This window comes from Auxenochlorella protothecoides, assembly GCF_000733215.1.
Source record: "Auxenochlorella protothecoides strain 0710 unplaced genomic scaffold scaffold38, whole genome shotgun sequence".
NCBI lineage: Eukaryota > Viridiplantae > Chlorophyta > Trebouxiophyceae > Chlorellales > Chlorellaceae > Auxenochlorella > Auxenochlorella protothecoides.
In genome coordinates, this window is record NW_011934253.1 from 46,501 (window position 1) to 67,137 (window position 20,637).

At 62.3% G+C, this 20,637-nt stretch overlaps 12 protein-coding genes across 12 annotated transcripts; 5 read left to right on the forward strand and 7 right to left on the reverse strand.

The window, feature by feature from the left end:
* Positions 1-365: 365 nt before the first annotated feature.
* F751_3594 (hypothetical protein) lies at positions 366-716 on the forward strand (the record flags this gene model as incomplete). The annotated part of the gene is made up of 1 exon (XM_011400550.1): positions 366-716. One exon carries the CDS (start codon positions 366-368, stop codon positions 714-716), a length of 351 nt encoding a protein of 116 aa, XP_011398852.1.
* A 504-nt stretch (positions 717-1,220) lies between these two features.
* On the forward strand, positions 1,221-4,193 carry F751_3595 (SGT1-like protein; the record flags this gene model as incomplete). Its single annotated transcript, XM_011400551.1, has 9 exons — positions 1,221-1,519; positions 1,586-1,684; positions 1,880-1,967; positions 2,167-2,239; positions 2,426-2,463; positions 2,603-2,746; positions 2,976-3,149; positions 3,274-3,454; positions 3,586-4,193. 9 exons carry the CDS (start codon positions 1,221-1,223, stop codon positions 4,191-4,193), a joined length of 1,704 nt encoding a protein of 567 aa, XP_011398853.1.
* Positions 4,194-4,585: 392 nt separating this feature from the next.
* On the reverse strand, positions 4,586-5,668 carry F751_3596 (hypothetical protein; the record flags this gene model as incomplete). Its single annotated transcript, XM_011400552.1, has 3 exons — positions 4,586-4,758; positions 4,960-5,358; positions 5,479-5,668. 3 exons carry the CDS (start codon positions 5,666-5,668, stop codon positions 4,586-4,588), a joined length of 762 nt encoding a protein of 253 aa, XP_011398854.1.
* Positions 5,669-6,025: 357 nt separating this feature from the next.
* F751_3597 (UDP-N-acetylglucosamine transferase subunit ALG13-like protein) lies at positions 6,026-6,577 on the reverse strand (the record flags this gene model as incomplete). Its single annotated transcript, XM_011400553.1, has 1 exon — positions 6,026-6,577. One exon carries the CDS (start codon positions 6,575-6,577, stop codon positions 6,026-6,028), a length of 552 nt encoding a protein of 183 aa, XP_011398855.1.
* Positions 6,578-6,668: 91 nt separating this feature from the next.
* On the reverse strand, positions 6,669-7,662 carry F751_3598 (Exosome complex component CSL4; the record flags this gene model as incomplete). Its single annotated transcript, XM_011400554.1, has 4 exons — positions 6,669-6,757; positions 6,967-7,300; positions 7,412-7,516; positions 7,621-7,662. The coding sequence occupies 4 exons, from the start codon at positions 7,660-7,662 to the stop codon at positions 6,669-6,671; spliced, it is 570 nt and encodes a 189-aa protein (XP_011398856.1).
* Positions 7,663-7,877: 215 nt separating this feature from the next.
* Positions 7,878-8,687, forward strand: F751_3599 (60S ribosomal protein L10a-3; the record flags this gene model as incomplete). Its single annotated transcript, XM_011400555.1, has 2 exons — positions 7,878-7,920; positions 8,080-8,687. The coding sequence occupies 2 exons, from the start codon at positions 7,878-7,880 to the stop codon at positions 8,685-8,687; spliced, it is 651 nt and encodes a 216-aa protein (XP_011398857.1).
* Positions 8,688-9,229: 542 nt separating this feature from the next.
* Positions 9,230-10,685, reverse strand: F751_3600 (Protein FLUORESCENT IN BLUE LIGHT, chloroplastic; the record flags this gene model as incomplete). Its single annotated transcript, XM_011400556.1, has 3 exons — positions 9,230-9,577; positions 9,874-10,475; positions 10,670-10,685. The coding sequence occupies 3 exons, from the start codon at positions 10,683-10,685 to the stop codon at positions 9,230-9,232; spliced, it is 966 nt and encodes a 321-aa protein (XP_011398858.1).
* Positions 10,686-11,381: 696 nt separating this feature from the next.
* Positions 11,382-12,793, forward strand: F751_3601 (Suppressor of disruption of TFIIS; the record flags this gene model as incomplete). The annotated part of the gene is made up of 5 exons (XM_011400557.1): positions 11,382-11,578; positions 11,678-11,717; positions 11,835-11,959; positions 12,248-12,624; positions 12,750-12,793. The coding sequence occupies 5 exons, from the start codon at positions 11,382-11,384 to the stop codon at positions 12,791-12,793; spliced, it is 783 nt and encodes a 260-aa protein (XP_011398859.1).
* A 226-nt stretch (positions 12,794-13,019) lies between these two features.
* Positions 13,020-16,088, reverse strand: F751_3602 (hypothetical protein; the record flags this gene model as incomplete). The annotated part of the gene is made up of 9 exons (XM_011400558.1): positions 13,020-13,154; positions 13,215-13,611; positions 13,727-13,799; positions 13,962-14,399; positions 14,566-14,685; positions 14,906-15,224; positions 15,446-15,496; positions 15,845-15,928; positions 16,038-16,088. The coding sequence occupies 9 exons, from the start codon at positions 16,086-16,088 to the stop codon at positions 13,020-13,022; spliced, it is 1,668 nt and encodes a 555-aa protein (XP_011398860.1).
* Positions 16,089-17,334: 1,246 nt separating this feature from the next.
* F751_3603 (hypothetical protein) lies at positions 17,335-17,973 on the reverse strand (the record flags this gene model as incomplete). The annotated part of the gene is made up of 2 exons (XM_011400559.1): positions 17,335-17,496; positions 17,860-17,973. 2 exons carry the CDS (start codon positions 17,971-17,973, stop codon positions 17,335-17,337), a joined length of 276 nt encoding a protein of 91 aa, XP_011398861.1.
* Positions 17,974-18,698: 725 nt separating this feature from the next.
* F751_3604 (hypothetical protein) lies at positions 18,699-19,808 on the forward strand (the record flags this gene model as incomplete). The annotated part of the gene is made up of 4 exons (XM_011400560.1): positions 18,699-18,955; positions 19,117-19,201; positions 19,329-19,547; positions 19,677-19,808. The coding sequence occupies 4 exons, from the start codon at positions 18,699-18,701 to the stop codon at positions 19,806-19,808; spliced, it is 693 nt and encodes a 230-aa protein (XP_011398862.1).
* Positions 19,809-20,163: 355 nt separating this feature from the next.
* F751_3605 (hypothetical protein) lies at positions 20,164-20,503 on the reverse strand (the record flags this gene model as incomplete). Its single annotated transcript, XM_011400561.1, has 2 exons — positions 20,164-20,367; positions 20,471-20,503. 2 exons carry the CDS (start codon positions 20,501-20,503, stop codon positions 20,164-20,166), a joined length of 237 nt encoding a protein of 78 aa, XP_011398863.1.
* Between the last annotated feature and the right edge of the window lie 134 nt (positions 20,504-20,637).

Below are 20,637 nucleotides of genomic sequence, written 5' to 3' on the forward strand. Positions count from 1 at the left end.
TCTTGCATGAACCGTGTCGTATGGGCTCAGGTCCCCTGCACAAGGGCTTTTGAAGTCTGTAAAATACACCTTTGGAGGCAGGGCTTTTATGACTTGACGCCCAGGACATGTGGGATCCAAGCCTGGAGGAGGGCACTTACTCTGGATATCCTGTTTGGGCAGGAGGCGGGTGTGTTTGTTGGCCCGAGTCCTCAGATCTCCCCTTCAGGATCTGGCACTGGCGCCCACACAGCGGGCGCGCAGCGCTGTATCCAGGGCGCGGACGTAGCTCATGCATGGCTATATGGAGATCGTAAGGGGACAGCCCCATCAAAAAGTGACAGGATACTGGATGATGAGCTGAATAACAAGATACTCGAGCTGCAATGGATCTGCGGCGTGCGCTGGGCCTCGACTCGGTGGCACCGGAGGAGAACACAGTCCACTACGAGCTCTTCCCACACACAGGCACGCCTCACGCCTTTGATGTGCGCGGATCGGTCGTCTATAGCCTCCTAGTAACTTCAATAGCACCTAAAGCTCCCCTTTCGTGCACAGATGTGGACGCTCCCCAGCTGAGAGCTCTGAAGACCTCCTGCCTGGAGTCCCTCCTCCCCTGGCTCTCCCAGCACATCTGGCAGCGGGGCCGCTTCGACATCCAGTTCTTGGCATACTGCATCTTCTTCCGAACCGCCTCAGTCATCCTGCTCAGCAGGGTCAACTTCCTGAAGCGCTGAGTCCATGGCCATATTTCGCGGATGTTGCCTGCCCACTGGACCTACCGCATACATACTCCGCGATTCCAACCATCGTACCTGGTGTCACCTTTCCCGAGTCCGGTATCAGTAAAGGAATCGGTTTCTGCGTGCAATGGCTTCTTGCATGAACCGTGTCGTATGGGCTCAGGTCCCCTGCACAAGGGCTTTTGAAGTCTGTAAAATACACCTTTGGAGGCAGGGCTTTTATGACTTGACGCCCAGGACATGTGGGATCCAAGCCTGGAGGAGGGCACTTACTCTGGATATCCTGTTTGGGCAGGAGGCGGGTGTGTTTGTTGGCCCGAGTCCTCAGATCTCCCCTTCAGGATCTGGCACTGGCGCCCACACAGCGGGCGCGCAGCGCTGTATCCAGGGCGCGGACGTAGCTCATGCATGGCTATATGGAGATCGTAAGGGGACAGCCCCATCAAAAAGTGACAGGATACTGGATGATGAGCTGAATAACAAGGTACTCGAGCTGCAATGGATCTGCGGCGTGCGCTGGGCCTCGACTCGGTGGCACCGGAGGAGAACACAGTCCACTACGAGCTCTTCCCACACACAGGCACGCCTCACGCCTTTGATGTGCGCGGATCGGTCGTCTATAGCCTCCTAGTAACTTCAATAGCATCTAAAGCTCCCCTTTCGTGCACAGATGTGGACGCTCCCCAGCTGAGAGCTCTGAAGACCTCCTGCCTGGAGTCCCTCCTCCCCTGGCTCTCCCAGCACATCTGGCAGCGGGGCCGCTTCGACATCCAGTCCTCCGCCGAGCGAGCGGTTCCGTGGCGCCAGAAGAACCAGAGAAAGGGATCGAAATCCACCCCAGCTCTCGATCCTCCCCGGCTCAGTCTCTGGGGTTCAGTGTGCTTTGCTGACAATGTGGAGGACGAGTGGTGTGTGGTCTGGCTGCTGACGCAGATCACACAATCCTTCCCTCTGGACGTGAGGTACGCACTGGGTCAAATGCAGGGTTGATGCTGGAACCGTGTTCACACCCACCTGCTCAGCATGGGTACATAGGGAGCAGGGGTGTTCACACCCGCCGTCTTGCCATTCTGATGGGTAAATGCGCTGTGTATGTGCTGCTGGGTGCCAGCTGGACAATGTCGCTGCGACGCAGTCTTCAACCTGCCAAACCACAGGGTGTGGGATAATGACGGCGAGTTCCTGCTGATCGAGGCGGCGCACAGTCTGCCCCGAGGACTCAAGCCGGAGATCGCAGATAACAGAGTGCGCTGCACTGCGATCATCTGAGATGGCCCCTCCTGGGATGTGGTTGTGAGGGGGCCTGATCTAGGTGGCAGTTTGCTGTTGGACTCTGAGAGCAGATTGAGCACCCCGCCTAAGGCAGCTTTGGCTCTCCTGTGCCTTCAAGTCCCGGATCATTTCTCGCTGTCCGAATCATGACCCCTTACCTCACTCACGCCAGGTGTGGATCAGCGGGGGGAGATTCCACATCGTGCCGACCCACCTCCTCCCCGGCAGCATAAATCTGGAACAGGGTCTGCAGGCCCTGCACTCACCCTCGGTGCCCACAGTGGCGCCTGCTGGCGTGGCTGCCGCGCTTGAACAGCGCCTGGACGCCTTTCCACGTTTCCTCGCCATCCAGCGTCACGTCGCACATGCTGTGCTCCCTCTCGCAGCGGTGCGTCTCCTCCAAACCGCCCCCCAGCTCCTCCCCGCCGCAGTCGAGGCCTTCTACTACCGCGATCTGGACGATGCCAAGGTGGGAGGGCCTGGATCATGGGTGTGAGTGGGTGAGTGCAAGGTTTGGGATCGACAGGGGTGCAGTTGAAGGAGGTCGCCCCCTCGGCAGGATGATGTCCTCCAGCCCAGACCCCAGCCGTTCTCTCCCTGTCTTGCAGGCGGCGGGGCGCCCGGTGCACTTCCCGCCCAGGGACCTTCGGACCACCGCCGTCACCTTCAGCAGGTGCTTGTATGCCCAGCTGGCCCTCCAGGAGTTCCCTGGGATGGCAGGGTTTGAGGTTCCGCTGCCCTCCGACCCCAAGGTGGGTTGCTGCAGCTGACCGGGATGGGGCCTTGGGAAGGCCATGGCTCGCATGCAAGGTCTCCTCGCAGTCCCCGTCCTGCTGTAAACAAGACTGTGTAACTGCATGAGTGAGGGGCCCTAACCCGTAGGTGCACAGTCTGATGACGCTGTCAGGCCCTGACGGCTGTTCTCACTCAATTATCAAACCGCCATGCCTCACCACTGTGTGCCCTCCCCCCCTTCCCCAGTTTCCTGCAGCGAGCCTTGGCGCCAAGCTGGCAGCAGGGCTGGAGATGCTCGTGGCCCAGCGTGCTCAGCATGCTTATGATGCATGCGCCTCCAGTAGCATGTCTGACGCCGACTGCTCACTGGTGGCGACATGGGACGACTCCTCACCAGCAGGCTACCTTGCTGTCAACGAGGTGAGAAGGTGCAGATCAATGTGGGATATTCCTGGACAAGCACCACTCAAAGCCTGCACTACCCTTCCCATGATGCCTGTGGAGCCTCAATGCTGATCAGCCTTCCAATCGCCATTGCAAGTAGGCTCTCAGAGACCCCGGACTGGCGGCGTACGTGCTCACACAGCACCAGAAGCTGGAGGAGGACCCCGAACCGTCCTCCCAGGCAAACACTGAGCTGCCCCCTGAGGGTTCCTTGATCTGGCTGAAGGCCGGGGAGGCAGAGCTGGAGGCTCGCCTCGCCGCTCGCCAGGCAGAGCTCGCAGGTGGCGGAGCATGGGCCTGGAATTGGGTTGACTTCTCCAAACCGTCGCCGGAAAACCGAACAGGCCAGCAGGCAATGCCGCTGCTAGGCCCTGGTCACACATTGATTCCGAAACCATCATCCCTGCGCCAGGCTCCTCGCGACAAGCTGACGGTGATTGGGACCCCTCACTCCTGGCCGCACGACTCAACGACTTCGTGACGGGCGGGGCCGGGCTGGAAGGCGCCGAGATACCCCCGCCCCGGCGCCAGGAAGGGGCCAGTCCTGGGCCCCGTGCGCCCGAGCTGGGGGCCCACGCCTTCCTCGCCGAGCTGCGGTCTGCCCTGGGGATGGAGGCCGGCACGGGCGCCGGCCAGGGACGTTCGGCATCCTCCTCGGAGGCGTCCTCCTTCTACGAGGGCTCTGCCAGCGATGAGTGCGAGGGGGACCAGGGCCCAGCGGGCTGGGGCGCGCACGCCGTCGACACCGACACCGACAGCGACGACTTCGAGGGGGCGTATGATGCGGCGCTGCAGGCTGAGCTGGCGGCCAGCGCCGCGCCGGCAGCGGGCGATGCTGGCGGATCGGGCGGGGAGGCGGGCGGCCCCGCCACCGCCCCCTTGGCCGCCCCAGACCTGGATGCTGAGCTGGTGCGCAACCTGCTGGCCTCGGTGGGAATGCAGGAGGGCACGGCCGGCCCGGGGTCAAACCTGGCGGCCCTGCTCGGCGTCAAGCTCCCAGACCCACGGTCGCTGCGGTGACGAGACGAGCAGGCACTGCAGTTTGAGTACGTGCATACGCTTCGAGGTTTGGACAGGCTGCATGGCTGACGCTCCTGGTTGATGGAGGCAAGCGAGAGCAGAGTTTGGAATTCCCAAAGCGCATCCATGTGCATGCTGATACTACCTGATCGTAATGATAGTCTTTGGGCATCCAGCCCATCACGAGAACCTGAGACCTTGATCGTGACGGATGTGCGTGCAAAGCTTGATCTCGTGCAAGTGGGGTGTACAGGAAATATCGTCAGCGGGTGTGCCTGCGGCCATGCAGGGGCCGGCAATACCACACAAGCAGCCAAGCCCCAGCCAGCAAGGAGCGCAGGGCAGAGACGGCGGGCAGGTGTCTGGATGAAGGCAGGACAGGCAAGGCACTGTCACACCCAGGTAGCCCTCCGATGGGCCGGGGAAGGGTGGCCTCCTAGCGCGCCGGGGCGGGGGGCAGGGCCGTGGGGCCGCGAGAGAGCGTGGCGATGCCGAACCCTAGGGCGACCAGGGTCACCCAGCCGGCGACGTCGTACCAGAAGTCGCTGATGCCGCCTACCTGCTTCTGAGGAAGAAAAGGAGGCAGGCGATGCCCATGGAGTGAGTTGGCAATGTGAACCGTCTGTGCTGGCCTCAGACAGCTCCGCAATGGCAACAACAGGGCAGCCCTTGTATCCCAAAGACGACGATTTCTTCATCCATCACATCCTACATCAACCACATGAAAGTCCTATGGAATATCTCCTTACGACACCTCACCCCTCACCTGCGCGGTCCCGGGCCCGGCAGATGTGCTGGCGCTCTCGCCCCCCGTGCTGTGCCCCGCGGCCGCCAGCTGTCGCTGGAGCTCCAGGTAGAGCGCGGGTGCCTTGGCGGTCATCTCCAGGGCCCGTTTGTAGGACTCGTTGGCGGGCTGCGCGTCCACGGCCTTGCGGAACGATTCGTTGGCCTGGGCGAAGAAGGCGTTGGCCGCCGCCGCATCGGGCGAGAGGAAGCCCTGGCTGGTGTAGGCGTTCCCCAGGCACCACAGGGCGTCGTGCCGCCCGGCGTCGAGGCCCAGGGCCTTTTGAAACTTCTCGATCGCCTCCTCGATCATGGAGTAGGCGTCGGAGCCCTGGCGGAAGTGCGCCAGCTCGAGCAGGGCACCGCCCCACTTGGTCAAGACCTGCACATGGGCAAAGTTCGGTGCATCAACACTGGAATTGCCTTGAGAAAGTGGCGTAAAGTGCTATACCACATCCCGACGTCGAGTGGTGGAGACATCGGCCCCGGGAGCCACGCGCACCAGGGCGTCCTTGGGGTTCGCCTTGTGCTCCCGCTCCGCAGCCTCGCGAGTCTGATCGAAGAACATGAGCCTGCATTGAGGGCGTGAGAGATTGCATTGCTGCCCCACGCCAAGCACCGTTGCGTGAGCGCTCCTGCATGGCCTGCCCCTGGACGTACCTCTCGACATCTTCCCGACTCAGAGACTCCATGGCGATGCGGTGTCGAGCTCCTTCGCCTCGATGGTCCGCCGATGGCTGCGACGAGGGCACGAGCTGGATGAATAGAGGGCCTACCGGGGCCCAGCGGTCGTGTCGTAGTGGGCACGAAGGCGCAAGACTCCCGGGTTGGCGGGAAGGCAACCGGTCCTGCCTCTCTTCAATGCGCACCCCCACAAGGGCATCCTTTCGATATCTGCACGTTGCTCACAGGATCCTGGACTTATGAAGCAGAATACCAGGCACATGATATCTCAAGGGAGTTGGAAGGCATACATTGGTAGCACAGTACCACATGCTCCGAGATGACACCCCTCCCCCAAAAGAAGCCAGCCTGGCTACCAAAACAGCCTACTTCTTCCCAGCCGCGCTCCCCACTCCCATGAGCCAGTCCACGGCCGCCACCATGCCCCCGGGGTCGCCCGGGACGTAAGATTCGAGCCCCTGGAAGTCCGCGGTGGCCAGCACATGCTCCAGGGTGCCCAGCGTCGCCGCCACCAGCACGCCCGCGCCTTCCAACTTCCGGGCAAGTTCCGCCTGGTGGTCGTCCATGAGCTGCGGGTTGGGCACGGCGACGACGGGCACCCCCGCTACCAGGGCCTCGAACACACTGCCCGCCCCGGCATGACTGACCACCAGCGCCGCGCCGGCGACATGCGCGGCCAGGGATGGGCTGTAGTCAAACCACTCCACGACGAGGCCGTCGGGAAGGGCGCCGCGCATCGCGCCCGCCGGCAGCAGGCGCGAGCCCTGGAAGGCCGCGGCCCCGATCTGCATGGTCAGGTGGGTGTACCCGCGCCGGCGCAGCACGGCCGCGACGGCCGCACGGTCCACTGCCTCCACCAGTGCGTCGAAGCGGGTGGTGCCCACGGTGAGGAACACTCTGCGCTCCTGATCTGCCATGGGGTCAGAGGCACAGTGGCCCGGCGTCGGCCTGCTGTGCCTGGCGGCGTGTGCCTGGAGGGCACAAGGGGCCTCTCTAATCAGCGTCGGCCTAGACGCGGGCGACCTTGCGGGACTCGACGGATTGGGTGGTGGGGCACTGCATCTCCTGCCAGCTCAGCGGGACCATGGGCACTCCGGCTGCCAAAAGGCCGGCGAGGGATTTGGGGGGTGGGATTCAGGGGTCAATGAACATGATCCTGTGGCTTGCGGTGCACAGCCAGACTCCTCTCCATCCCGGGCACCGGGTGCCAAGCTCGATCGCCTTACTACAACCACAGCGAGGCAGGCAGGAAGAGAACCCCAAGACACTGTCGCTCACTCCCCCGCAAACACACACACACTCGCACCTGCGATGCTCTTGGCGTAGACCACGCCCAGCTCGTTCTTGGCAGTGGTGAGGAAGTAGGAGCGGGCGTCGCCCAGGGACAATACCTCGGCCCGGATCAGGTCCCCTGGGCGGAAGGCGGCGGGCAGGCGCACGGAGTCGATCTCGGTGGCGCGCACGTCCTGGATGCGGACCACGCCGCTGTAGCGCTGGGCGCAGGGGTGTTCACCCACGCACAGGATGTCGGCGAGGGCGAGGCGGGGCGTCAGGCGCGTGATGCGGGCGGTCACCACGTCCCCGGGGGATGGCACGGGGTCGGGGCGGGTGGAGCGGGAGACCTCGAGGCGGGGCAGGCGCTGCTGAGCAAGGGGTTGGCGGATGGCAAGGGTCTACTAGTCACCGGATCTCATTGCAGCAGCCGGGACTGCAGGCATCGGTGTCCCTCACTCAACCAGCACCCTCAGCACCTTGTCAGCTGTCTCCTCGACGGGCACGGTGCGCTGGATGCCGACCAGGGACGCGCACACAAAGCTTCCTGCGACGTAGGTTCCCGCGCCTGGCTCGAACTCGGTCTGCGGTGCGGGAGGCGGGGAGCTTGTGACAGAGTGTGGGACTCGAGCATGGGCAGCGCTGCTCCCGAGTACGATTACCACAGCACGAGCCCACCACGGCTCACCACAAGACCCAGGCGCTGTCCTGGGGTGCAAGTTTCCGTCATCTGTCCCGCAGCACTGGATGCTGCCAGGCCAGGGGATGGTCTTATACCTGGCATCGCGCCCTGACGAGCCTTGCTGTCCAGATGGCGGGAAATGGGCACCTCGCTTTCCACCCCCGTGTCCCCCACGAGCGGCGGATGGCCCATACAGTCTGGCCTGCAACCTGTTCCTCCCTCTCTCCTCTCACCCTTGGGTTACCAGCAGTGTTAGTGACATCATGTCGAAAGTTTCCGGCGAGGCCCTCCGCGAGGGTATCAATGGTGCGCAGCCGGGCAGAGGTGGCGGAGTGACGGATGCCGCCCAGTTATCGTGGTGGATACGATCGACGTTCTGATGGGCCATGTAAACGCGTCCACCTTAGGCCCTCACCGCGGTTGACTCGACCTCCCTCCCCCCCCTCCCTCGCCCCGCCTTCACAGCCGTGCTCCAGGGCGCCAAGGACAAGCCCCGCAAGTTCACGGAGACCGTGGAGCTCCAGATCGGGCTGAAGAACTACGATCCCCAGAAGGACAAGCGTTTCAGCGGGTCCGTGAAGCTGCCCTACTGCCCCCGCCCCTCCCTGAAGGTGTGCGTGCTGGGTGACCACAAGCATTGCGAGGAGGCCGCCGCCCTGGGCGTGGACGCCATGACCGTGGACGACCTGAAGAAGCTGAACAAGAACAAGAAGCTGGTGAAGAAGCTGGCGAAGAAGTACGCCGCCTTCCTGGCCTCCGACTCGCTGATCAAGCAGATCCCGCGCCTGCTCGGTCCCGGCCTGAACAAGGCGGGCAAGTTCCCCACCCTCATCACCCACAACGACAACCTGGAGACCAAGGTGACGGAGCTCAAGTCCTCCGTCAAGTACCAGCTGAAGAAGGTGCTGTGCCTGGGCGTTGCCGTGGGCAACATCAACCAGACCGACCGCGAGCTGTACATCAACATCCAGATGTCCATCAATTTCCTGGTGTCCCTGCTCAAGAAGAACTGGCAGAACGTCAAGACGCTGTACATCAAGTCCACCATGGGCAAGCCCGTGCGCCTGTACTGATCGAATCGGCGCCGGGCCAGGCAACCTACACCAAGGGCCGGCTGGTGCCGGGGCTGCGCGGGGCGACGGGGATTCCAGAGGAGGGACGGAAGTCCATCCCTCCTGTGCCCCTGCCGCCCCGCGCGCCCCTCCAAGCGCGCCAACGGGCCACGTTGGGAGTCCCAGCCTCCGTCACTGGGCTGGGGCGCTTGCCCTGAAAAGCAAGTCACACGCTGTGTAACCCTTTGTGGAGAGAAAAATGACAGAGCATGGAAGTGGGTTGGGAAGGGAGACGCAGGGGTCGGGGTGTTTGGGACTGCTTAACAGCAGGACCCTGGTTTCGCACTTGTCCGCCACCGTGCAGCAGCAATGCCTTGCTTGCATTCCCAGGGACATGCATGGGTTGCTCCAACACCCTTCCGATTCCCACTTCCTCCCGCCTGCTCGCTCGAATTCCATGCGATGGAGGGTGCGTGCTAGAAAAGTGGGGCCTCGCCCTGGAATACAAAGGTACATGCCGACAGCTGCCTGTCAGAACAGTGCGCGAGGAGTGCCACCAGGCATCACACAGGGCTGCCGGTGTTATCCATGCGCGCGATGTACTTGTCGTAGTACTCGGCCGCGTGCTCGAACTCGCCAATGTCGGTGTAGATGTCGGCGATGGTGCCGTAGGCGTCGGCGTCGCCCACAAAGTCGCCCATGTCGCGCGAGATCTCCAGCACCCGCAGGAGGTGCTTGACGGCTTGCCGCGGCTGGCCCGCCAGGCGCGAGGCCGCCGCCAGGCCACGCACCGCGCGCCGCTCCTTCACGCGGTCGCCCAGGCTGCGCGCCAGCATGTGCGCCTTCTCGAAGCGCACCATGGCAGCGCCGGCCGACCCGTTTTTGAGCAGGCGCTTGCCCTCCTTCAGTGCCTGCTCGGGAAGGGGGGGAGTTGCCATAGTTAGGGGGGGGGGGGGAGTAAGGTTCGATGGGAAGTGATGTGTGTGAGGCAGGGGGCCCATCTACTTGTTGACCTAATACGCGTGGCGCTGCATTCAAGACCGCAATGCGGCTCGACCAAGGAGGGGCAACAGGTTCGTCGTACAGGCTGTCGTCTGCACCATGTCCACATCACCCACACAGAGCTCCCCGGCCTGGCCTTGCAATGCAGGATGCAGATACATTTGCATGTTCCCCTCCCAGAAACTAACAACAACAACAATTCTACCTGCTGGCAGTGCACCGACTCGGGGCTGGGCCCCTCCTCGTCGTCCATGGACAGGACGGAGAGGCCCATGCCACCCAGGGCGGGGCTTCCCCCGCCGCCCGACACCCCGCCCCAGTCACCCGGCGGGTCCGCCCCCTCCGCCGTGCCCGGCATGGGCACGGGCATGGGGGGCACCAGGGTCAAGTTGCTCGCGCCGGGCAGCGCCACGGCCCCCTGCGCAGCCCCCGCCCCGTTGTCGGTCCGGCCGCCGGCGGGGGGGGCATAGGTGAGCCCCGGCGCATACATTACCCCCGCTCGCGCCTGCTGCCGCAGCTGTTGGTTGATGGTGCGCAGGCGCTCGTTCAGCTTCTCGAGCTCCAGCTTACGCCGCCGCGCGGAGACGCCGCCCACCAGCGCGCCTGTGATGGCCACCGCCTCGGTGATGCCCACCACGTCCACGCCAAAGGGCGTGGCGCAGAGGAGGGAGGAGGAGCGCTGCTGCGTGCGCGTCTCCTCCTCCAGTGCGCTGCGCGCCTTGGCCAGGCTCTCCGCCGCCTCGCCCTCATACTGCTCGCGCATGCGGAAGAGGCGGGCCTCCTCCTCCACCAGCGGGCCCTGCCCGCCTGCGCAGCAAGAGGAGAGAGGGAGTGAGAATGGGGGGAACTGACCGCACGTGTGGGGAGGGTGCCGCGGGGGGTGCAGGGCACCCGCGCAGAAAAGAGTGAGAGCCTTGCCTAAGGGGTAGGGGGGAGGTTGCGTGCCATTGCAGGAAATCCCATGCTCATGCCAGGGAGAGGGGTGCTGGATTCCCAGCCACCCTCGGAACAGATCATTTACCTATGCATCACCGCCGATGGACGTACCCCCTTGTTATTCCAAGCATGCAGCATGCACCCAGGTATGAAGTACCTTGCGACTGGAGGAATGGCGCGACGGCCTGGCTGGGGGGTGCCACGGCAAGGATGCCCGCCGCTACAGCCCCTGTGAGGAACGATGCAAGCCCTGGACTACGACCGATCGGTCGGATGTGTGTCGCGGCGCCGCCTGCGTGGCGCGACACCGGCGTGCATGCCTGTTCACGACCTTGGGCCGGTGCTCGCACTTGGCACCTGCAATCGCACACCGATTGCATGCTGTCGAGGCCTCTGGACTAATCTAGTGCATGTGCTTTGCGATTCAAAGGTACGACGACGAGGGTGTCATGCCCATGTGGTCCACACCATTCAGGCACGGCGTGTCGCCCCTCACTCAGATCCTTATCTTTTTTTCCGAGGGCTCCCCCTCCACGTGGTACTCAGGGTGGCAGAATTTGTGGGAAGCGTACTGGCTTCTCGTCAATGAAGTCATCACAGTACAAATTTTGCCGAAGGAAATTCCACTCGATGCCCAGTGCCCTTGAGGAATTGGACTCTTATCGTTCAACTTTGTCAGGGCACGACCGACTCGTCTCATAGCTTCCAAGCATCGCATCGCTTCGTGCGCTCACAACATATTCTGATACATTCAACAATAAATATATACTGGGAATCATGACGGTCAACCCTGCCCCACCGCCAGTAGACGCGCTGCTCCTTGATTTGGACGACACCCTCTACGATGTTCCTGCCATGAAGGCCCAGGTCGCGGCCAACATCCAGGCCTACATGGTCAAGTACCTGGGTGTACCTCAGGAAGAAGTGTACGATCTCTGCTTCAAGTGCGTGGGCTGGGTACATGCTGATGTTAGGTGGGGTGTGGGTTGCCGAGTTGGTGCAAGAGCATTTGGTCAACGCATTGGGTCTACCTAGCAGTGCAATCACAGGAGTTCACCCTCCACCTCCTGAAGGTGCTATATGCAGTATGGCACCACCATGGCTGGACTTGTGGTGAGCATGGGTTGGGCTGTAATTGGGTGCGCAGCAGGGGGCAACATCTGTAACAAGCAGATTCACCTGGCGCTTTCTCACTCAGCTCAAGGGTCACTCCCCCGCTTTCTTGCTCAGGCACAGGGCTACAAAATAGATGCAGACCACTGGCATGCGGAGGTCCACCACAGCCTCCAATACGAGCAGTACCTGCGGTGGGACGCGAAGCTGCGCTCCATGCTGCAGCGCATTCCCCTTCCGAAGTGAGATGGTCGGAAGGGCAGGATGTTGATCTTTGCTGAGCATCGCCTGTGGGAGAGTGTGACGATTCGTCACACTTGTGTCCCCAGGAATGCCTGGACGGCGTTGTCTTGGGCATTATCTGATAGCTGGTGCTCGCATTACACAAACTCCGAGGCACACCTGCTGGCAAACCTGGAGGTGGAACTCAGTAAATCATCCTCTAAATCTCTCTCAAATCAGCATGCGTTTCTCTCTCCACCTGATGCCCTCTTAACCCCCTCCCCCCCAATGAGAAACCTCTCCCCCAGGTACATTTTCACCAACGCCGACCGCAAGCATGCCCGCATCTGCCTGGACCTGCTGGGCGTCGCCGACTGCTTCCAGGGCGTGGTCGCGTTTGAGGACGTGCAGGCGGCCGCCGCGGCGCGAGGCTGGGCGCGACACGGCCGCCCCGTGGTCTGCAAGCCCGAGCACCAGGCCTACCTGCTGGCGCTGGAGGCCACAGGCCTTCACCCCGCGCGCACCGGCTGGTTCGACGACAGCACGCGCAACGTGGCGGCGGGGAAGCGGCTGGGCATGTTCACCGTGCTGGTGGGGCGGATCGGGGTGGAGGGCGCGGGGGCGGACGTGCAGCTGGCGTCCATACACGACATGCCCGCTGCGCTGCCATGGCTCTTTGAGGGCGGTGAGGAGCGGGGGCCGGCGCGGGGGGCGGCGGAGGCGGAGCCGTGCGAGCCCTGCTGCACGGCACCCGCCCTGGCCGCCGCTTGAGGCTCGTGGACTCTTAGGTGCTGCCATCCCTTTCAGCAGGGCATTATCCCTTCCCAGACCGACTCATTGCTGAAGCAGTATAAATAACAGCTCTCATAATCCTGCCAAGGCGGCAATCACCTTCCCCTCACCAAGCCCCGTCCTCTTGTACGTGACTCTACCCTCCACTGGCAAAGAATACTGCGAATGACTCCTGGGTCCAATTGTAATGCATCGACAGACACTGTATCATAGTGTGCCAAAGTGAAAGTCCGGCTGTAAACAGAAGCAGGCAGGGCCTATTTGTCACCCTCGTCCCTCCAGCCCAAATTAGCCAGGGGGATGGGCGGCCTGGTACCGCGCCAGCGCCCTCTGCAGCACCGCCAATCTCAGCCCCGCCGCGCGCCCCGCCTCAAAGACGGCGGCGACGTCGGGTGGCAGCTGAGCCAGCCGCCACGTCAGCCTCTCCTCCTCGCCGGCCGCCGCCTCCCCCCCCGCCCGTTGGATGGCCGCCGCAGCCCGCACCGCGTAGCGCCGCAGCCAGGTGGCTCTGGTGGGGGCCTTGAAGGTGGTCACAGCGTCGGCCAGGAGCAGGAGGTCGGCGGGGGGTGTGCCGGGCAGGCGGGGCATCGCCGCCAGCGCGCGCCGCATGCTCGCCCGCGCTGAGTCGTGCAGCAGGTGGGCCACGACCCTGAGCCGCGGCTCGTGGGCCGTGCGTGCGCGCTTCCTCAGCAGGTCCTTGTACCGCTGGTACTGCCAGCGCCACTGCACGGTCAGGGCCTCGTCCCTCCAGCCCGCCAGCTCCGCCAGAGGGTGGGCGCGGGCGGGGTCGACGGCGGCACGCACCTCCCCTCCCCGCTCCTCTGTATGGTCGAAGGCCGTGAAGGGGGGCGGCAGGGGGGGCAGACCTCCCCAGGCCGGCCTGGCAACGAAGGGTGGGAGGGGCCCGTCAATTGGCAATCCGCTGAGGCACTTGCTTTATGTGTGCTCTATCTGTGATTCCACACACACCAGTCCAAAGATTCTCAACTCCATACCTGGGTGGTTGCAGGAAGTGCCTGAACGTCCGCCGCAGGGGCTCATCGCGAGCCGCGCCCTCCAGCACCTTGTCTGCTTGTTTGTGAGGAGAATGAGCGGATTCAGGACGGTAATGGGTGTCCCAGCAATTTAAAATCCTTCACCTGCAAGTCGCATCGGAGCGGAGCCTGGCCTTGTGCCCTGCCTGCTCGTCAAGCGCTTCATCTTGGAGCCCACAGCGCCAGATTCGCTCACCCAAAACAGCCCATGCGGTCTGCAGCAGGGCCCGGGACGCACTCAAGAGACACGCATCCCTCTCAGCATCGGTTGCCGAGACTGCAGGTGCCTCGTCGGCAGCGACGGCGGCTGCCTCTGCCTCAGCACTCGCTGCTTGGCTGGCAAACGTGCCCGGGCCGCACTCAGGCTCGGCCTCACGCTGCACATACATCGGTTCCCCACCGCTCTCTGCCGTCTGGGTCTGGGGCGGGTCGACATCCATGGCCTCGCCGGGAGACTGGAGAATGTCTGGGGTCAGAGACGCCTCGCCCTCCGTCTCCGTCTCCGAGGCCTGAGCCACCGAGCCTGGCCCGCGGGGGAGCTCCGACCACGCCCCATGCATGGCCGCATCGAGCAGCGCCGCTCGCTCCGCCTCGCTGGCGAGGGGCTCGCAGCACATTGCCCCACTCAGGCGCCCTGCGGGGGATGCAGGTGGGACGCGAGGACTCAAATGTGTGGGCCGGAGGAGTGAGGGGAGCACCCGTGCAGCGGATCTCTCCACACGCATCAGTAACACCAAGATCTCTGGGCCGCTGGAAGGTGGAGCACATCCATCGACCGACCACTGCCGACTCCGCCACACCTGGGGACTGGAGCAGAGCCAGCAAGCGCGCGAGGGCCCGGGCCGTCCACCCGTGGCTGCGCAGTGCCCAGAGCATCAGCAGGAAGGGGCGGGGGGGTGGGGCAGTGCCCCTCCACATGCCTGTGCAGTGCAGGGGGGTGGGGTGGGGCCCAAAATCGTGGATGCACAAACAGACGCTGCATGCAGAAGCCTTTGCCGCCCCTCACCCATACAAAACCTTACCAGTCCAAACCCCATCCATCTCACTCCCTGCTCAAGGAACACACACGGCTACATAATCCATTCTGCCGGTAGGTCGCCGAGGTCCATAACCCCGGCGACTCCAGGGCCCAGGCATCACCTGGCCGTCGGAGGATGTCTAGGAAGGCGTGCATGTCGATCGATCCCTCTGGCCCAGCCCCAAAGCGGCAGGCAACTGCCAGGAGCGACGTCTGGCTGGCACCCTGCAGGCTGTCCTGCAGGGGGCTGGCCTGGCGATCCTCGAATATGGAGGGCGGGCTCCCGGGCTCTACTTTGCAGACGCTGAGGCCTGGGCTTCCTGTCTGCACGCTGGCACCGCGGCTGGAGCTCCCTGCCTGCACGCTGGCGCCGCAACCGGTGCTCCCCGCCTGCATGCTGGCGCCATGGCGAGGGCTGGCGGGCTGCTCGAGCATGGGCTCCTGCTGCAGGACCTCGCGTGGCTGTTGGAGCCTAGAGCCAGCCACCAGTTCCTCTGTCAGACGCAAGCAAACAGACTCCAAGCGGTCGTGTGCCTGTGTGGGTATGAGAATAGGAGCGCTGCTCAGCGAAAGTGCCCTTGGATCCCTGTTTGAACACCCACATACTACAGCCCCAGGCCTGCACCAAGCAGGGTCAACGTCTGCCGTCATGCGCTACACACCTGTGCCAGCCGGCTGCGGGCAATGACCCTGCACACCGCCTCCTGCTCCTCCTGTGTGGCCGGCGGGGCGGGCGAGTCGCTGGACTGGGAGGAAGAGGAGTCAGCCTCGTCGGCGCTGGATTCGCTGCCGCCAGCCGCAACATCAGCCTCTTGCTTGGGGGTGCTGGACGCTGCAGGAGGTGGTCCCCCACTCATCCTCGCCCGCTTGGCAAGCCTGGCCGCTGATGTGTGGAGCCTGGCCTGCAGATCAAGGGGCAGTGAGCGGGCTGGACAGCGCATCTCCAGCTGCAATCAACCCTAGAGGCGGCAAGCGGGTGCCGCTTGCAAGTTGGAAGGCAGGGGCATCATTGGCGAGGGCAAGCCCGGGCCATGCACCTCCTCCCCCACCCACCCTCCCACCGCAGCCTCCAGGGCATTGAGGTGCTCCAGCCACATGAGCCAGTGAGGCTCTGAATCAAGGTCGATTCCGCTGTCCATGTCGACCTGCATCTTGCAGAGGGGGTGGGGGTGCTTGTGATAGCGCTGCAGATCTGAGCAGTGCACCAGCAGCATGCTCAACCAAGCGTGCAGCTGCTGCACAAAGCCCCCGCACCTTGCCACCAGCCTGAAGCTTGCGCAGGTTGGACATCAGGGAGGGCACCATGGCTCCAGCATCTGCTGAGGGCGGTGCAGGGCGAGGCTGAGACTGATGGTGCAAGTCGCAGTGCATGCACACGATTGTTGCACGCAGCCATCCTCTGCACTTGAGCTGAGTCTAACTCCGACAGGGCCTATCACCAATGCCAAGCGCATCACCTTTCTGTATCCTGGGCCAGAAACACTGCAGATCACAGCGCTGCTCTGCCTCGCCCTTCCATTTGGGATACAGGCTGAAGACCAGGTGCCTGTGCAGGGATGAGGGGCACAGGCAGCATGACGCGATGCAGGAGGGTAATCCAAGAACAATTAACTGCGATGCCTCAATCACAAAGAACTTACAAGTACTCCTCTCGCAGCAGAGCATCATCCATGCCGGCAGATGGAGGGTGGGGTGTACTAGGTGTGCATCCTGCCGCAAATACTCGTGAGCGGCTCGAGCTCCTCTTCTACATACATGTAATGTTTGAGCTACTCAATGTTCCTGTTTAATGTGACAGTGTAGGCTTTGATCGCATTCTCACGACCCATTTTGCACATACGAAACCTCACAGCTCAGCGCGCGCGCGCGAGGTAGCGTTTGGATACCGTGGCAGGCGCTCGTCGGGATGCCACTGTTGGTTACAATGGAGACGAGGATGGAAAGGCAATAACAAACTGTTGCAGGCAGGGGTGCTACACAGATGATAAGTGATTCTCGTCTTGAGTTGAGGTGCCCCTACGTGCAGTACCCGTTCCAAGGCCAACATCGACCTTCCTCATTTCGAATGGATATTCCTGAGGGCATACTGGATCAGGAAGCATGTCAGGGGTGCTCTTGGATGGAATTGTCACTCACAGACATGCACTGGTTGTTTCGTAGCTGGCATCCAGCAGCAGCAGGGGACAGGGGATGGGCATGTGGGGCTTACTATTTCCTTGTGCAAGGGAAGGAAGTTTCACAGCAACATGTGGTTGGTTGTATGTTCAAGGTTATGGTGGTCGTACATTGCTGAAGGGAATCACGTGCCTGCACTGGGCATTTCAGCGGTCAAGTTGGGGTACATTGGAGGAGGCATTTTCGAGACAGCACGAGCTGTCCCTTCACGTTGTCATCATGCCAGGAGAGAGGTGTCGAGTGGTGAAGGTTGATGGTGGGGAGTGTGATGCAAAACTCCCTTTGTGCCATGACCAGGGAGGTGGAGGGATATGCACTTGCCTGGGCGAGGGGTAAAAATCAGAGCTTGTCACAAGAGTATCTGACAAAGGCACCTTCAGATAGCCTTGGACCTGAAGTGGATCAGACCACCGATTGAAGTGCTCAGGTGGGAGGTCACGGAGGCAAGGGAGAAGGAGCGGGTCTTCAGATCGCGAGGCTTCTTTACAGGGGAGGTCCGGTGGGAGCCCCTGAAGGCCTTGTTCAGCCCAGCAAAAGCCTGTGGACAAAGCCCGGGGTGCATTGTGGGCGAGGGAGAGATGCTCTTCGACTCGGTTGGTGCACACGACACACCCCGGCAGCACTGTCCTCCAGGACAAGCACCGACACATGACGCCTTTACCTTCTTGATACGAGATGTGAACCTCCAGCTGGCCACCTTCTTGACCTCTTTCTTCTTGGGGGAGCGAGCGGCAGAAGATGTGGCAGCCCTCTTCCTCCTCGAGAGGGAGGACTTCAGGAGGATGGAGATGGTGAGGGGCGGATGAGGCCAAATGGTAGACGTCCCTAGGGCACAGTGGTGCTCAAGTACACCTGATAGCACGATTTCCGAGGTTCAAAGGCGCGTGGATTCCTACAATACCTTGGCCTTGCTGGGAGTCTTGCCGACGCCCTTGGTAACCGGGATGGCCATCTCGGCGGCTGCGGGAGGATCAACGACCATGGCCTCCTTCTCGGCACCGGTCTTCGACAGCATCACGACAGGTACTGGGGTTGCTTCCGCCTCCGAGTACGCCATGATGGTGGCGGTGGGCTCGGGCTCCTGTGCGTCTCGGGTGAGGTTCTGAGCAGAGATCCCTCTCAACAGAATCGCGGGCTTTGGCACCAGGGCAACGCAGCAGTCCTCACCTGAGCAGCTTCACGGCTTATGTGGCGTGTGGTCTTGACAGCAACCTTTGAAGCCATGTTCCCACCGATGGACTTCTCGAAGGCAGGGCCAACTGTCGGAGAGTGCTTCGTACACACGGCTGTCGGGCGCAGAGTCGCGGCCTTCCAACTATTAATCGCGAGACGGGGAAGGTCTTGATAGGATAATTTATGGTGATGAAATGTAGGAAGGTAGTTTGTAGATCGCACTGGCTTGCTAAGCAACTAACCTTCCGGAGCCGTGGTACCACTTCCGGGTTGGCCACCACATTCGAACCGATCCTTGAGGCCCATATCAGCCCGGTGGGGACTCCCGATTGGGTCTGCACAGACACACGAGAAATACGGGAGTAAAACGTACCAAAGACCAGGTCTTCTCTCACAAGTTGTATCCCAGGTTTTTATGACCGGTTATGTTGCGTCGACCATTTCCGTCATTTCTGCCCCGACCACCACTTGCGAATCCTTTCACCCGATATGCAGTCCGCCGTTGAGCGTCTGAACTAGGAATACACCAGCATCGAAGCGCGGTGTGAGCTCCTGGAGACCAGCTTAATGGAGGCCAACACTGTGACCATCGCTGTCATTCCCGCGATGAAGGCGTCCACCGACGGTCCAACTAACGCACGAGCCCCACTGGCCCACGGAGAAGGTGACTCCCAGATCACCGGCGAGACTGAGGTCCACACCAAGATCGACCCTCAAATTGCTGATTCCGACGCTGAGCCTGTGCTGCGCAGCGATCTGGCCGAAGCCAACGCCTCCATGGACACCAATGCTGCCCTATTGAAGAAGGCCTGCTCCCTCCCAAAGTATGCAGGAGTCGAGTCTTTGAGATCGGTTGCCAAGGTGCAGCTGAGACTTTTATGAGCAGGAATTCACCTCAGCAGGCCTCATCCCATGCTCACACGATGTTCACCCCCTAGCAGGGCTGGGTGACCTCTGGTCGCCCTCACCCCCCACTCTTCCCCAGCTACACGGAGCACGCCGAGGCACTCGCTGAGGAAAGGGCCTTCCTGAATGCCATGCTCCGGCGGGCCGCCCACCGCCAGGCCGAGGTGGGCAGAATCGGGGCTGTTGGGCGGGCCAGCCTGCAGGGTCTTGGTGTATGCCCTTCCGTGTGCTCAACTTGTCGGCGCGCTCCCAAGCCCAAACCTGAAGGTGCCTGCCCCTCCTCTCGTGCAGACGGATGCCAAATTTGTGAGGTTCAAGGCCGAGGTCATTGCCAGGGAGGCGCGCACTCTGGCGCACGCTGTTGCGGAGACAGCGGTGCTGCGCGCACAGCTGGCTGAGGCCCAGGCAGCTTCCCAGGCCCTAGCAGAGGTGCGCGGAGTCGTGGAGGTTGACAAGAACGGCTCCTTCTCCATCAAGGCTGGCCCGACCAAGGATCCCTTCAACCTCAAGGTATTGCCCTATGGGGTTGCGTGGGTACCTCACTTGAGCAGTGCTGCATCAGGCAATCCAGTCTCTGTGCCGTGCTGACCCAGCCACCTACATACCTGTCCAAACGTCCTGCTCCTCCCTCATGCGCAGAAGTTCAGCTTCTTGCGCCAGGCTGCGGAGAAGGCTGTTCCAGCCCCGCACCCGCAGCGCAAGCCAGCCGCAGCAAAGCGGGCGAGCTGGCGCTCCCTCTTCTGCATGGGTCCCATGCGTGCCTCCACGTAGACCCCTGACTGTAGCGAATGCACATGAAGCTTCAGGCCCATATCGTTTCCACAGGCATCGCTTGCACCATCCAATGTGATACCCATTTCCATGACCCCTTCCTATGCATTTGCGTGACCATTTGATTTCAGATATTCCATCCCCCATCTCATCGTTCACTACCTAGCCCCCTGTTCATCCCTCACGATACTCAAGGACCCCTGCAGCTTGCTAGCTCAGTGCATATCTGATTGATCTTCCAACAAATAAATCCTTGTCTTGCTGAGACACTCTGCAAGCCCCCTTTCCTGGTTGAGAATCGTCTTGTAATTCCACACCTCACTGAAACAGCACTGAGCCTGAGCTTTGCAGCCAGTCATCGCATGGGCGAGGAGGTGAGCACCCCGCCCCTGAACAGGTGGGTCTGGCTGCAGAACGCCGTCATGGCCTCTGACACTCGATCTCCGATCACCAATCCATGCGTGCGCAGGCCCAGGTGCTCCCTGGCATGCGCCAGCTGCTCACAGATCAGGGGCGCAGGCGCCGCCAGCTGGCCGTCCGTCACAATGAGAATATCGGCCTGGGAGGAAAGCGTAGATTTCTTTTGCTAGGAGGCTGGCAGAGGCGCAGTGCCATCCGGGGAAGCCCCACCATTCCCGGTTCTCCTCCGCCCACCCGCCCACCAGCTTCCACTCTTCGAGCGTGACGCGGGCCATGCATCGGCGCAGGGGCTCGTCGAGCTCGGTGCCGCCGTTGAAGGAGTGCGCCAGGAAGTCCAGCAGCTGGGTCACCCCCGCGTGTTCAGCCCCAGCTCCAGCTCCTTGACATCCTGCAGGCCGCTGTAGAAGGA